The sequence below is a fragment of the Buteo buteo genome, chromosome 3 (assembly GCF_964188355.1).
Source record: "Buteo buteo chromosome 3, bButBut1.hap1.1, whole genome shotgun sequence".
NCBI classification, from domain to species: Eukaryota; Metazoa; Chordata; class Aves; order Accipitriformes; family Accipitridae; genus Buteo; species Buteo buteo.
Window position 1 is genome coordinate 49,351,136 of NC_134173.1, and position 15,466 is coordinate 49,366,601.

A 15,466-nucleotide genomic window follows, 5' to 3' on the forward strand; every position below is an offset into this window, starting at 1 on the left:
ATGTGTTGCTCCTTTGAGTCTTCCATATCAGTAGCCGCCAAAGTGGGATGTGCAAGACCATCCATTGAGGTGTGGGAAGAAAATATTAGGACTTACATTTTATCTGAAAAATAAGAAGGAAATTAAGCTCTATTTAATACATGTATTGACATTTGCACCTTCACTCGGTCTGTATGTCAGATGGTCCTGTGTCATGTATGGTTTGCGAGGTGTCCTGAGGGTGGATTTAGTATTCCACAGTGTGGAGGGATCACAGTAGCACCTTCACTTGTTCATTGTTTACAAGTGCTCGGTTAGGTGGATTTATGGATTGTATTACCTAGTTTTAACTAAACTAACCTTCACAAAATGGGCAAACGGCTTAAAAAAATTCCTGCAAAGAGGCCATGGATTCATTCACTGCATCATAGACAGGCAAGCAACAAGCAAGTTGGAGCCAGAAGTGCACAAAGTGCTGCAGGTTGTCATCAATGTGTTTAATTATATGAAAATAAAACCTTTAAATAGTAGAATCTTTACAATAATTTGTAATGACATGGGGAGTGACCAGGAAAATCTTTTGTACCGTGCAGAGGTTTGCTGGTTATGATGGCAAAGTGCTTAGAAGAGTTGTAAAACTTAAAGATCAATTACATGTTTTCCTTTCAGAAAAAGACAAGTATTCTGGATTTGCTGACCTGTTCTGTGATGAGAAGTGGCTGTCAGCAGTATGCTGACTAACAGATATTTTCAAAAAAATAGAGACACTTAATGTGTTCCTTCAAGGTGAAGGTGACGTTTTAACAATGAGCAAGGTGACTGCTTTTTGAAAAAAATTCGTGCTACGAAGAGAGCATTTTGAAAACATATGTTTGGAAATGTTTCCATCATTGTGTGATTTTGTTGCCAGAAAAGATGTGTGTCATCTATAAAAACTCTCATATCTGTACACTTAAACTTGGAAACAGAATTTCCTCACCTGCTTAAAATTCTTCCAGATCAAGAGTTTCAGGGGGTTTTGAACCCATTTATTAAAAATACAAAAATGCAACACCTTCCATTAGTTTGCAATAACAACTGATTGATATCGGGGAAGATAGAAATTTACTGGCCAAATTTTAAGAAAAAAACTTTGTATAATTAGTACTTGGGAATGAAAAATGAGTATCGTGATTTAGTAAGTGCAGCCAGTGATGCACTTTCATTTGGATGTACGTATCTTTGTAAATTGTGTTTTCCAGCTATGACAGCCGTTAAAACCAAGTACTGAAATAAACTGAATTTAGAATCAGACCTTCAAATTACTGTATTAAAAAGTGTCAAGCCACCATTTTAAAATTTCATGAAGCATATTCATTCACATGGCTGTCTCAAAAAAAAAATAATTTTTTTTTTGCGAGAGTAAAAAGGGGTTTTTGTACCATTAATAATAAAAATATTTTAAAATACTGTTTTATTTCATCCTTATCTCATCGTTTTTAATTTCTATTCTTGTATGTTTTGTAATGTACAGAATTAGTACAGTAGTACCTATATGTAATTTATACATAAATATACACATATTCAGGGTGTGTGCTCAAAAATTTTTTACTGATAGAGGTGCATGACCAAAAAGGTTTGGTGACAACTGTTTCCATATTATTACTGATACCAATTAATGTTCACAGAAATAGATATATGGAAGTTCATGCAGATCTTGGAAAGCGTATTTTAAATGTATGTATTCTTTTCTCATGAAGAACAGTTGTCTGATAGAAACAGAGAATATTTTACTTCTATCTTTGTTTCAGGTGTAGTAATTCAGGAGGACTGGAGTGATGATGTCTGCACGTGCTTCAAGTGCTGGGGTGTCCCAGCTAAGATCGAGCCACACTATTTTAGTTTCCAAATGATAATATGGGGTGGTCCGTGTAAAGTGCTTACTGTCTCAAGAGATAAGGGGAGTGATTTGTGGGTGGACTACAGTGCTATAGAAAGCTGATTGCAAATCTAGAGATAGAATTCAAATGTTTGTTGTCTGAATCACTCGTGTTACTGCTTAAGTGTATTGTTCTGGGGACAGCTTGACTTTCAAGCATGTAAACGTTTCAGATGTTTTGTTCATTTGAAGTTGTTGATGCTTAGCTCATCTGAAATCAGACCATAAGCATACCTTCTGGAGATAGGAGTATTGATATATCACAGCTGAATTTTTTTTCTTGCCTTACACAGTTATTCTAAACTATGCAAATGTATGCATTACTGAAATGTCTTCGCTTTCTCAAAGGTGACATGGGACAAATTTCCAAAGTAATTGTTTTTTTTAACTGGTGTTATGAAATAATGCAGTCTGCCATACCTAAGTAACATTGGTAATTTGCTGATTAGTTGAGCATTTTATTTAATAGTTGTAACTAGCATGCAGAGGTAAGTACTTTTTAAAAGGTACCTGTATGCTTTTTTTTTCAGGCTAAAGCCTAAACCTCTGACATGGCCACAGCCTCACCAAGATCTGATACAAGTAACAACCATAATGGAAGATTACAGATGCAAGTAACAGGCAAGTAGTGATTTGGTTCATAGTGATTTTTACAGGAAAACATGTATTCTGAAAAAGCAATCTTTGAAATGAGTGTAAAAAATGGATCAGTTAATATTTTCATTAATAACTTGAATGTTACAGTTAAGAATATAACTAATTTATGTAGATGAATTGAAGCTAGGTAGAGGTTATACAGTGAGTTGGATGAGGGAGTTTAATGATCTCTTCAAATTAGAAAAAAATGAGATTCAATGCAACAGTAGGGACAAATGTAAGGAATTTTGCTTGGGAACAAATAATGGCACAAATTCTATAGATGGAACACATATTGAAATTCTACAAAAAAGATGGGTAGTTGTAGTGAACCCCAAGCTGAAAACAGGTGCAATGTTATAGTGAAGCTGGAGAAGAACTGGAGGAGTTCACAAAATCTGCTAGCCCTTCAAAAGATTAAGGTCTTTGATTACATATCAGATAAACATCTGTTGAGAATAATATAGGTATTCTGTATTATCCTTAGGGCAGCAGGTTGGATTACGCAGTCATATGGAATAATTTAGGCTGGAAGGGACCTTTGGGGATTTCCTAGTTCACCCTTCTGCTGAAGGCATGGCTACCTCTGAAGTTGGATCAGGTTGCTCAGGGTAGTGTCCAGTTGAATTTTCAGTATCTCAAAGGCTGTAGATTACCAGCTTTCCTGGGCAGCTTATTGGGATGATAAACCACATCACTGTGAAAAAGTTTTTCCTTCTATCCAATTGGAATTTACAATGTTGCATCCTGTGACTGTTTACTTTTTTCCTTTTGCTGTGCTGGTTCTCCTAGTTCAAGGTAGAATTCAGCCATCCCAGTATCTGCTGGAAGGGAAACACAGTGCGCTACAAGCAATTCTGGAAATTTCTGCTTGTATTGGGGACACTTTTTTCAATAGATGTTGAACAGGCCACGTAGGTTATGCATTTTGCTACTCATGGATAAGAACTGGTGAGGGACGTGAGAATTGGTGTCAGTCTTAGCTGCTCTTTCTGTGGGATGGCAGAGCAGAACAAAGACTTCTTGTAGTCCGAAGATAAGCAAAATGCATCTAGGTAAACAAATTTGATAGCTAATTATGACAGTGTTACAGTAGTTAAAAGTGAAAATGTTACCAGCAAGTAGTTAGATATTGTGCATAAATATATATACGCATAAATGTATGTGTGTGCATATGTATGTATATAATTATTATTTTACCATTGATAAATAACTTGAACTTTCCAGGGATCCTGAGAAATCTGGGAACCCTGAAGTAAGAATGAATGCATGACCAAGAATATATTAAGGCTATCTTGAACAAAATTTGGAAAAAACATGAGTGAGATACCATGTCTTAAAAAAAGCTGCATCTCAAGAAAGGTTCTTCATACTGGATGGTCCAGAGATGGCCAGGTTATTTGAGGAAAAAATACATTGTTGGATAGTCCCCAAAATGGTTATTTTATCAAATTAGCTAAGAGATGAACCTTAAAACTGATTAACCTTGTGTAAGGATTACATAACTTGGTAACGTGATGAATCATCCAAACTGGCAATAACTAACAGCATAGGTGGAGCCACCTGTAGATTGAATATATATAACTGTAACAAACAGAGTTATACAAATGACCTGTAACTTCAGATCTGTGTATGCAGACATGATCGTTTTGATATCCTGTACTGTACTGCTCCTTATGTAAGTAGTCTTGTATTTTTCTGGCACTGGAGCTTCTCTTGACTTTAAGAGATCTGGTTCAAGGATCAAAGTGGGAAGAAATCTGTACAATTTTTAAGATTAGTTTTCTGAAGGTTTATTTCTCTAACCAGTCTTTATTGCAAGATCAGAGGTATGCCAGTGGCAGTACAGGGAAAGAGTGTGGGACTGTAGTATTGCTGACCTACACTGGTTTATGCTCAGATTAGTTTATGCTGCTGTAGAATCTAGACTTATATTTCAAGAACAATACTTAAAAAGCACTTTTATAAAGGCAGCAAATAGTATATACTCATTTTGTAGACAAGGAAATTCATATGGAGTGGTGACTTGTTTGAGTTTGGACAGTTACAGCATGTTGCCAACAAGTTTTGCCATCAGTATTTTTTCAAATACACTTGGAGAGATATCCTGTCTTGTTAGTTCTTTTTGAAGTCCTAACCAAAAAATGGTAATGATCTCCTTTCATGTTTGGGGACTAAAACTTAATGACTTAAAACTTAATGAGATAAAAGGGGGGAAACTAAAAGGAAGCTTGAATATTATGACTAGATGCCTGTATTTTAACAAATGTTGCAGTTGCTTTTAGAAAGTAAAATATGGAGGAAAAAGATGGGGAAGAAGTAGAGGTTGTTAAAGCTTAAAAATACATCATGATTTCAGATGAAAAAATATGACCCATGTGTGGAATTATGTTTTTAGTCTTCTACATTTAATTTTTCATTGCTATCAAGGCTGCAGTTCCCTTTTATGACACATGATGCCTGACTTAGACTGAACTTTTCAAATGTGAGGAGTTAAGTGTGCACCTTTTAATTGGAATTAAGTAAAAGTCCATGGCTAATGTCCTTAGAATCTTGGACGGTTGCATCCCGCTAACTTTGAACTAACTAATGTATACATTTCAGAATACTGTAATCCAGAAATACATGACAGACCTTTATTGTCTCCTTTTGATACAGTTTAATTAACTTCCCCTTATTTTTTAACTAGCAAGTACCATACAGATAAATAACAGGGAAGGATTATTTCCGAGTGGCTGAAGATACTTGGCTTCACTTTAGTTTGAAAGTGAAGGGAAAGAGAATCACACTGAAGTATGGGAGGAATGAGAGAGAAGGCATAGTCAGCTGATAGGTACAGCTGTAAGTCCATCGATGTGGCCTTCTGAAGACAACATCTGCCTGAAATAGAATTTAAAATGCTGGCAGTTAGGCTGCTGTTGGTTTTTATAGTAACTTCCTCAGCTGGGCGAGGAAGTGGGAGAACAGATTTGTGTTCAGGAGCACTGAGGACCTCACCAGTGATTCGGAGGTAAAGAATAGCTTCTTTGGTCGTTTGCTCTTTCTTAATTGTTGAATATTTAGCTGAACCTTTGCAAAACTGCTTAAATAGCAGAAATTTGAGAGTTGATTACTTATTTTTAACAAACTGGTGTGTTAAACCACAGGTTAACCACAGAGGTAATATAGGCAAGGAAATGAAGCTCTGTAAACAGGCTTTGCTATACAGGGACATTTTGAAATAGGCCTGAACTGCATATGCTTTCATAACTGCATGTAATAAAAAAAAAAAAAAAAGTCTGCCTGATAATCTCTCAGATGTGTCATACTTAGGTATTTTCAGTTAAGGGAAGAGTAGGAAGAACAATGAGAAAATAAACAAAGAACCCACATGATTTCCAGTGCTTATCCCTAAAATAATTGTTGTGCTGTCTCTCCAACCCATCCTGCCAGTATGTGATGGAAGAGAATATGTCACACTTGGTTTCAGCTATCTGATAAAGTAGCTTTTGAAAATAATAGCTACCATTTTAGCATTGACCTCTTTATGTTCAGCAGAAGTAGAAAAGGTGAGGAATAACATTGCAATGCTCTGCTTCATACATTGTGTAGGCAGTACATTTTCTGTTTTTCAGCAACAGTATGCTGTTACAGAGAAAGCCATGTATTTTGTTAGTTTCTAGTGCCAAACTGAAACGGAAAAAGAATTGGTTTGGAACAACTTTCTACACGGAATTAACTGCAGATGGAGAAATTAAGAAAACAGCAAAATCAAGTAGTTCTTCAAATCCAAAATGGGATGAGCAGCTGACAGTGTAAGTAGATTTTTTGGTTGTTTAATACTATTTATTAGGCAGACATTGCAGGCAAATATTTACTAAGCTTGGCTGCTTACATAGTTTTCTCTGGCTGTTGATGACTAAATGCAGACATAAGATGATATTTATCTCAGATGAATTCTTTTTTGTCAATTCTTAAAATGTTTTGAGAATGTTTTTTGTACAGAGAGTGTTCCTTGCATACAGTTGCTATACATGGTATACTTTTGATATTTGTTAGCACTGTGGACCATTCAAGTTTTAAGATTACTCTCTAGAAGATGTTACTAATTGTAACCATGTCATTCTCAACTTTAAAAGGGAAAAAATTTCAGGAAGATAAGTAGTAGTTATGAGGAAGGTTACTTTTTCCTTTAAATTTCCTAATGAATGGATACACATACAAAAACAGTTTACTGCAAAGTGACCTTGCAACTTATCCTAATATTCGACCTTTTTAATCTTCTTGTGGTTTAATTTGGTTTAACTGTGCTATAGGTATAGATATACCTGAGTATGACTCTATGAAGAACTGGCAATCTTGCACTGTGCAATTGACTAGAATGCATTATTATATAAGCAAGATTGTACTGCTTCAGATTTGGGTCTGGAAACAGCATAGCTACTACCAAGTGGCACTGAGCATGGGCCAGTACCTTTTACAGCATCTGACCTGTCTGTGCAATAGCCAGCTTTGTTAGTAGTAGGAACCATGCCAGGTTCCTATAATTAACGGTGCTGGAGGGTGGCTAATGGTACAAGATACATAGCTTTGGGGAACTGTTTGTTTGGGCACACTTACTTATTAACAGCAGACCTGGGCTGAAGCAATTAGGGTATTCCTGTGCCACATTTCTTAATGTTTCAGGTTTAGTAGAGTTTATTAGCCCTTTGCAATATTGCAAAAGAGAATAAAACAGTCTTGGACCTGACAATGGTTTCCAGGAGTTATTACTAGCACAAGCACAGAGCTATCAGTGTATTCACAGAGAACAGATTTTCTGTTGAGGAGGCAGGTTTGATTTGGCGGGATTTGGTGAGCTGATAGAAATGAGGTGATTTGGCATGCACAGTACAGCCAGACTCATTCCGTCATCAGTATTACTTCCTTAGGATCTTACCCTTATATATATATAAGGTATTCTGGCCCCCTCTTCTTCTGGCTATTGGAATGGTATCATTGCTTCAGTTACCCAGTCTATTTGAGGATAAGTGAACTCTCTGGCTTACCAAATTCCCCTCAGTTCTATGGGTCTGCCTGAGCACCAGCAATATATTCTCTGTGTGTAGGTGGGTTTTTTTTTTCTTTTCTTTGTTGAGCTGGTCTTTTAGTAAGACTTCTATTAGAAGGCAGCCTATTGAAAATGTAAAAATGTATTTGCTCACGGGTTTCAGCAAAAAAAGATCGATGTTGTCCAACATGTTCAAGTGACTGTAAAGCTAGCCCTGTTGTTGGGAGGATGAGGCTTGTTCTTAGTATTGTTTTCATCAATGCTGATGTAACTTTCTGTATCCAATATTGAATGGATATGTGGCCTTTGACTTTTTGCAGTACAGTGATTCTACTCCATTTTTCACAGCCAGGAGCACTCTTGCAGTACTAGACCCTGTACTACAAACTTACTCTCCAGGACCTAGCATAGCTTCCTGTTCTCCTTCTTGAGCAAGGGAGAGATCACTGCCAAAGTTTATCATAATATTACTGTAATTGGGTCTTTTACCTTTCTGCTTCCCTCTAATTTTTATTTTAGCTTCATCATTTGATTTTTCCCCCTCTGATTTCTGTGAGTATACATTATGGTTTTATATATATTTGTGGATTCACCAATGTTTTATTAACACTTCTATGGCAAGCTGATGCCTATTGAGTGGGTTCTTCCTGCTTGCAAGTAGCTGATTGATTGCTTTATCCTTTTTTTAAAATATTTAGTATTTTTCTTTCTAGTGGCAGACAAATATACTTACCACCTTTTTCTCCACATATAATAATGGGAGTTTTTAGTTAGAATTCTGGAATAGTGAGGAATAGGGAAAATATGTCTTTCATAAATAAAGTGAGATATGTTTTATATAACTGAGATTTGAGCTTAGTGTAGGTTATTCTGATACTCATCAAATTCTTTATGCTATCATAGTAATGCACTTTAAGTTTGATCTTAAGTATAAATATAGTGTTTGCAGTTCTTAGTTAAAAATTTCCCCTTGCAGTACAAAAACTTCTTTCAGTTAATTAGTATCAAGAAATACAAGAAATATGAGAAAGTGAATTAAGTTCAAATACTCCTAATAACAAGGATGAATACTTTAAAATCTGTATTTTTTTTAAAAAAATGTATTTTATATGCAGGAATGTGACTCCACAGACTACGCTGGAATTTAGAGTGTGGAGCCATCACACTTTAAAAGCAGATGCTTTATTAGGAAGAGCCACTGTAGACTTGAGACAAGCTTTGGAAATACACAATAGAAAATGTAAGTTATCATGAAGGATATTTTGAGTAAAGTAGAATTATTTTTACTAATCTATATACCAAACTGGCAACCAGACTACTAACTATACATGTAATTACAACTGAGTTTCAGTTGATGTCTTTACTTGTCTCTTTTAGAGATGTCTGTGCTATTGAGAGCAATTTAAATGTAACAATGGGATATAATAATTTTAAAACAAATGTTAGAGAATGAGTTACTGCAGATTAAGTAAAAGCGGAAGTGTTTAAATACAATGTTTTGTGGCAAAATAATAACTAATTGGCTAGAAGATCTGTTTTAGACTTGGTAAAAAAAAAAAAAAAGTCTAAGCTTTCAGAAAAGCCATCTATGTAATTTTTCATGTTTTCCTTCTCTGGAATCACTAATAGAAAGGCTGGATATTTTCCCCTCATAATTTAGCTACCCAGAGAGCAGTAGGAACCACTGATTAATGAAACAATTGAGAATTTCATTGTAGTACATTAGAGATCATTGTGTTCTATGTAACTTTTAAGTGTCTTTAATAGAATTAAAACAGGTCTTCTGTATCTGATTTACTTTCTAAAAATTTTTTCGTTAGTACAAGAAGATGGTGAATCCACACTTTAAATTCCACTTGAGAGTGGCAGTAGAATTCCAGCTAAACCAATCTCTAACCTTTCTTGCAAGTTAGATATACAAACCTGAGAGCTCTGTTCAGGGAGGTGGGGGGAAAGGAGAGCCAAAAAAAAGCTTCATTTTTCTGATTCTTACGGAAAATTGAAACAGAATCCAAAATCAAATGGGATTTCTTCAGCAGTATTTTAAAGATTCTGCCCAAGATTCCGTAGTTAAGCAGAAAAATTGCTTCTTTTTTAAATTAAAAAAAAATATGTCAGAAGAAACTGGGTTGTAATAATGATAGCAAAAAAATGGTTAATATTTTAACTATTTCTAACAAAATAGTTAATATTTTATTACTGTAGATCCAGGGGATGTAGGGTCCAACAACTTTCAGGGAATGGTCGACTGAGTTAGCTGTACATTGCACAAAAAGTCATTTATGTGCAGTGTTTCTGATTTGGGCAAGTCAGCAGTTTAACACGCACCGGATTATTCAATAATTCAGTGGCAGAATAATCTGATTGGTATCCTTCAGTTGTTCAGTTATTGATACCTAATCTAAAATGCAGCACTTGAAAGGCTCTTTACTGAAGAAAACGTAAAGAGGAAGTCCTCTAAATGTAGAAACTTTAGAATTAGTGCTATTACTTTATCCTAAACACCACCAGTATTGAATTGCTGCCCACACCCCTCCCAGCTTTCTTGCCAGCTCAGTTGGACTACAGCCAACTGTTGATCTGTTTTGGGGAGATAACCTGTTAAAATAGCAGAAGCTAAACCAATCACCCTTTGCAGAAATGATGATTTATAAGTATGTTAATTTAACAGCTCAGTGATAGGCTAGTTTCTTCTTCTTTCAGGTAGTACAATTTTCCAAAATGCAGATTGCTAAATCAATAGTTCTGTAGATTTGGGAACTTTATGCTTGCTCCGGCGATTTAAAGTACTTTGAAATCCATTGTAATATAGCAGTGGGTGTCTGCTACTACCTGCTGCCTAACTACACTGTCAAACCTGCTCTTTAACATCTTGGGGGGTATCTGGCAATGGCTTATGGTAGCCTTCCCTGTTTTCATGTTTATTGTTCATTTATGATACATATTAAGAATGAAAAAATGCTAGTTTAATGCATGGAAGTGCACAGTGAGCTTTAGCTTGGAATGCTGTCATTGGAGGGAAATACAGTGGTATATCTTGAAAAATTAATCTTTTAATCTGAGACCGCAAATACTAAAAGGCCTTAAGCATTTTAAACTGATTAATGTGAACTCATAGCTGATTGTGTTTGGATTTATGGTGTGTAGCTTTAACTGCTGTACTAGTAATAGTTGATTTAGAGAGAATTACGGAGCATCCACACCATGTTTTACCTCTGGATTATGTATGTCTCTCTACAAATGTGTGCATTGCTTATCAGTCACGCTGAATTCTTTTACTGCACCATGTACACATTTTTTTGTATATCTCAATTATCTCAAATTATTTGGTGAAAATGGTTTCTGATTTAATTTTTGGTTACTTGAGGTATCCTCTCTGTTACTGTTTAATCCTTGGAGTTGGGATCTATGAAAATGCTAGTAAGGATTTACTAAAAATAATTTTAAAAAATGAGGAGGGACTCTATGCAGTCTTTGCATTTACTTATTCCTCCAAGTGATGTTCTTTTCAGTGGTCTCTTAGAATTAGTTTTGGAAGATGATATGAGAAATGAACATAAGCTCTGGTTGTAGAATTAGGTTCCCCGTGACTTGTGATATTTGGATGTGTAGTTCAGAAGTTGTTTGACTTTTAGCCTTCTCATGTTATGTAAGTAGCGCATAATTTCAAAAGGGCTTAGTGGGAACAGCAAACCTGGGAAATCATTAACAACAAAGTACTGAAACCATGTGGATCCTATAGCATATCTATAGAATATACTACGTAAATGGCCATTTTATTTGTACAATAAACTGTGCTTTTACCCACAGCAGATGTAAATTTACACAGCTCTGTAGTGATTTCTATGTTGATTTGCATCATCTGAATATGTCCCATGTTCAGTTTTGTACAACTATATACATGTATCACATTTTTGTGTTGAAAATCTCTTTTAATGTTGTTTAGAATTTAATCTCTCCTTTATCCCTTCTCTCCTTCTCTGCCCCTACCCACCCCAACTCCATTTTTAGTGGAAAAGGTGAAAGAACAGTTGAAACTCTCTTTGGAAAACAAGAGCGGCATGGTGCAAACAGGTGAACTGACAGTTGTGCTAGATGGTTTGGTTGTTGAACAAGATTCTCTTACAAATCTCAGTTCATCAGCAGCCAGTAAGTTCAAATAATTATATCAGATGGTAATATTTTGATTAAGATTTCAAACAGATATAATGGAATATTTTTGTTGAATTTGTTTCTCACTGTTCAGTAGAAGTTCAGCAAAATGGCGAGGCTGTGCATGAAAGCAGAGATGGTTCAGCAAGAAGTACATCCAGGTTGGAATTTATTTTTGTATTTTACACTATATGAAGTATATTAGCAAATTTATCAGTTGAAAGGTTTGGTTTGTTTGTGGTTTGGTGGGTTTTTTTGGTTTTTTTTTTGTTTTTTTTAAATTTTTTGAAGGTGATAGATTTTAACTGTCAAGCCCTAAATTATGTTACCACAGGTTTTAGAAACATCACTTGTATGATAATTACATAGTTTAGCTCCAGAAGAATTAAATTTACAACTCTTTTCTTCCTCTGCTGGTAGAGTCTGCTTTCCACTACTTTATCATTGCCTCTTGGATGTGTAGCCCTTTAAACATAAAAATTTGACTGATTAGGGGAGCAGTGATTCAGTGTGGTTTTGTCTACTTATTCCATTTGTTTTCTTCTGCTGTTTAAGAACCATTTATATTCATGTTTACCAACTTGTTGCAAGTACCGTCTGAATGGAAGGAAGAAGAAAAAAACCACCTAAATTACTTCCTCTTTACCCGTTGCCTTTTTAAGGTCATGATCAGGAATTTGTTTAAGAGACTTGTATTGAGTTTAGGAAGCAGTATTCAGAACACTGAGGCAAAGGGATTGCCTGCTTTAAGCTGAAGTGGCAAGAAAAAGGCTTTGGGATCAATTTAGAACTTTGTTCTTGAGTTCTTTATCTTTATACCAGCTCAAGGACTGCCTGGAGAGAAGTAGGAGTAGATTGTTTGCCCCCTCACCACTAGTTAATCAAATAGGTCAACATTCAGATCAATTTAATGTTACTGGCCTACTCAGTTACCTTGCAGTAAACCCCTTTCTGTTTTAAGTTCTTGACACACAATGGATTGAAAAAACATACAGTTGCTATGCATTTGAGTGACAGGGACACATTTGTCCTTGTAAGCTTGATTTGATTCTTTTTTTCAATATGTGGAAGTTCATCTCTGTTCCCTCATGGGTGCCCAGTATGAGGGAAGTGAGGATGAAAAGTTGCTTCTCCTTAGTTTTTGTTAGAAGGGCTTGGGACTGTTAAAAGTGATTTGAAACACATCTGTATACCATTTTGAAACAGTAGTAACAATCATTTGTTTTCATTCAGCTATTGTTGCTGGAGGTGTGGCTTTTACTGGGATCCTGCTCTTGATGTTAATGTTTTGATTACAGCAGTTTTCCATACAACTATCCAACACTTTTGATCTACAGTTTTAAAATTAAGTGATGAAGAGAAGTTTTAAGGTAGCTTCTGTGCATGTCTTCAGGGAGCAAACTGGGTTTGTAGTCTAGAGTTGAAAAGGGATAAGACTTTAATTCTCTGTTTATACTACTCCTTTGGAGTTGGGTAAGATAGCATGGAAATGCTGCTTCTTCCTTTCTTACTCTGCAAAGTGGGACTTCTAACAGTTCTCACATTTTTTTGACATCTGTTTAACTTCTCTTTAATTTTTAGCCTTTACTCCTTGATAAGGTGGGGAGTTGGCATTGAATGTAATTTTCACAATATGTGTCTCTGGTGGGTGGCTTTAAGCATTTTGGGATAGATCTAATTAAAAACAGCGTAATTGTACAAGGCTTTCCATTCATAAGCCCTTACACTACATTTATTTCCATGTGGCCTTACAAACACAGAGTTGCCTGTGTGTATCTGTCCTCACAATGTCCCATCCTGCCTATGCATAGAGAAGGTCATCTTATTTTCCTTTTACTGAGGGAGAGTTTTTTTACTTTCTTATGTTATGACTGGAATAATTTTTGGAGATATGACAAACAAAGCCAAGTGTTCCGCTTGCTTAATGAAAGGAAAAGTTTTCCTGCTCCCTGCACTTTGGAAGGGTCCCTAAGGCAGCTTTGGAAGATGTTGCAGGCACATCAGTCTGCCCAACTCAATTCTAATATGTCATTACAAGTAAAGGATGAAGTGAAAATGGAAAATCTTATCTGTTTTAAGTATCTGAAATCCTCAAAACCAAAATTGCCTTTTGTTCCTTAATTGTTTTGGTCTTGCACTTGGTTGTCATCTCGGCTGCAAACACTGTGTTATAAACTGTTGTCAATTTACTTCCATTTCTTTGTTTCTTTAGCGTGATTTAGTGTATGATTTGGTTTATTTGCATAACTGTTTAACATGTTGTTTGTAGTAACCTAAAATGATCTTTTATTTTTACCAAGATCTGCTTGTGACATTTCTAATGGGATAGACAATCAAGTACCTTCCAACTCTGTAGTACAGAATACATTCTGTATAGAAGCTGTTAATGGAGACAGCGCACCATCTCCTACTCACGTTGCAGCCAGACCCAAAAATACACCAGTACCAAAACCACTTGCAGCTCACCCTGTCAACAGCACTGGTAAGAATGGGAAAGTTATGAGAACATGCTCCATAAGGCTTTTTTATCTGGTTGAAATGTACCTGAAGCTGAGCCACTCTTTCTATACATTTTTTTGTTAGATTTCAAAAATACTGACAGTATGTTTCTGGGCTTGAATTTATAATCTTGTGTGTCCACTTCTGTGAATTTTTCTGGAGTAGATCCATACTTAAATGTACTAACTTTCATATTTTCCCATCAGTTCTCTGATGAAGAAAGATGTAAAACATCCAAAACTTCAATTTCTCTGTCCCAGATGACTAACCATATTACTGGTTGTCTGGAGGAAAAATCAGAATTCTTTCACAATTAATTTGAGTAACTGTAGTTAAGTTTCTTTTGCCATTAGATAAATCTGACGTTTAGTGCTGTCAGGGAACTGCTGTGCTCTGAGTTGAGATGTGTTGCACACTCTCCTTGCCCTCCATTTTTTCAAAAGGTATGCTGTTTCAAAACAGGTATTGGCAGCTACTAAATTTCATTTTCCTCTTAAACACAAAAACTTCAATTATGACTACAAGTAACATTCAGTACAGTAAAACAAGTGAAAAGAAAGTCTTCCTTTACTTTTATTCCCTTGGAAAAACTTTGCATCTAATAATGACTGTGCTTTCTAAGCACTTTCTGCCTTTTCTCAGCTGTTTAAGAGAGATTACAGTGATAGCAGAGGAAAAAGATAACCTTATATAGAAATAGGCAAGCTGTTAATAAACGGTAGAACAGAGACTGTCGAACTTTATGTAATAGAGTGGGAAAAGTGGATATGGTGGGGAGATAGCAGAAACAATTATGAACTTTAAAAGATAATTATTAAATTAGGTCTTCTCTGAAGCTTTTCTCTATTTGGAGAACTTGAATTTGATTCCTCTGTCTTTTCAGTTGAATGCCAGAGGGCATATATATATTAGTTAGGCACTGCTCTCTTTTTCTTCAACAGCGAAGAGATCCATTTGAAATCTGTATTAGGATAGGGTAATTGCAAAAATAATTGATTTGTTCAAATAGTAATATTGATGAAATCATCACTGAGCTTGCACTCAGGCACTGATACAACCGTTTTCAACTACTGTACCAGTTGGAGACTTTTTTAAGGCAAGGCTTAAAACAGGTCTCCAGCATTTGTTGATGATAGACTTTTTTTTTTCCCCCCACTTTTGTGCTTAGCAGGATTGTAATTTCATGTGATGTTGCCAGAATTGCTGTTTTAGATCTAATTGGTGAGGTAATTGGCTGATGTAATGTTTTATAG

General features: G+C 35.6%; 1 protein-coding gene across 5 annotated transcripts in view; it reads left to right on the plus strand.

Moving 5' to 3' along the window:
• Positions 1 to 15,466, plus strand: part of WWP1 (WW domain containing E3 ubiquitin protein ligase 1) — a 63,298-nt gene that overhangs the window by 22,783 nt on the left and 25,049 nt on the right. Inside the window, exons 2-7 of one of the 5 annotated variants that reach the window (XM_075023529.1) lie at positions 2,428 to 2,518; positions 6,148 to 6,327; positions 8,678 to 8,802; positions 11,574 to 11,711; positions 11,809 to 11,875; positions 14,015 to 14,196. In XM_075023529.1, coding sequence (XP_074879630.1) covers positions 6,155 to 6,327; positions 8,678 to 8,802; positions 11,574 to 11,711; positions 11,809 to 11,875; positions 14,015 to 14,196 — 685 coding nt within the window. In that variant the 5' untranslated portion in view covers positions 2,428 to 2,518; positions 6,148 to 6,154. Of the gene's footprint in view, positions 1 to 2,427; positions 2,519 to 6,147; positions 6,328 to 8,081; positions 8,115 to 8,677; positions 8,803 to 11,573; positions 11,712 to 11,808; positions 11,876 to 14,014; positions 14,197 to 15,466 lie in introns of those variants that run through there. The other 4 variants (XM_075023528.1, XM_075023527.1, XM_075023530.1 and 1 more) reach the window with 4 other exon arrangements.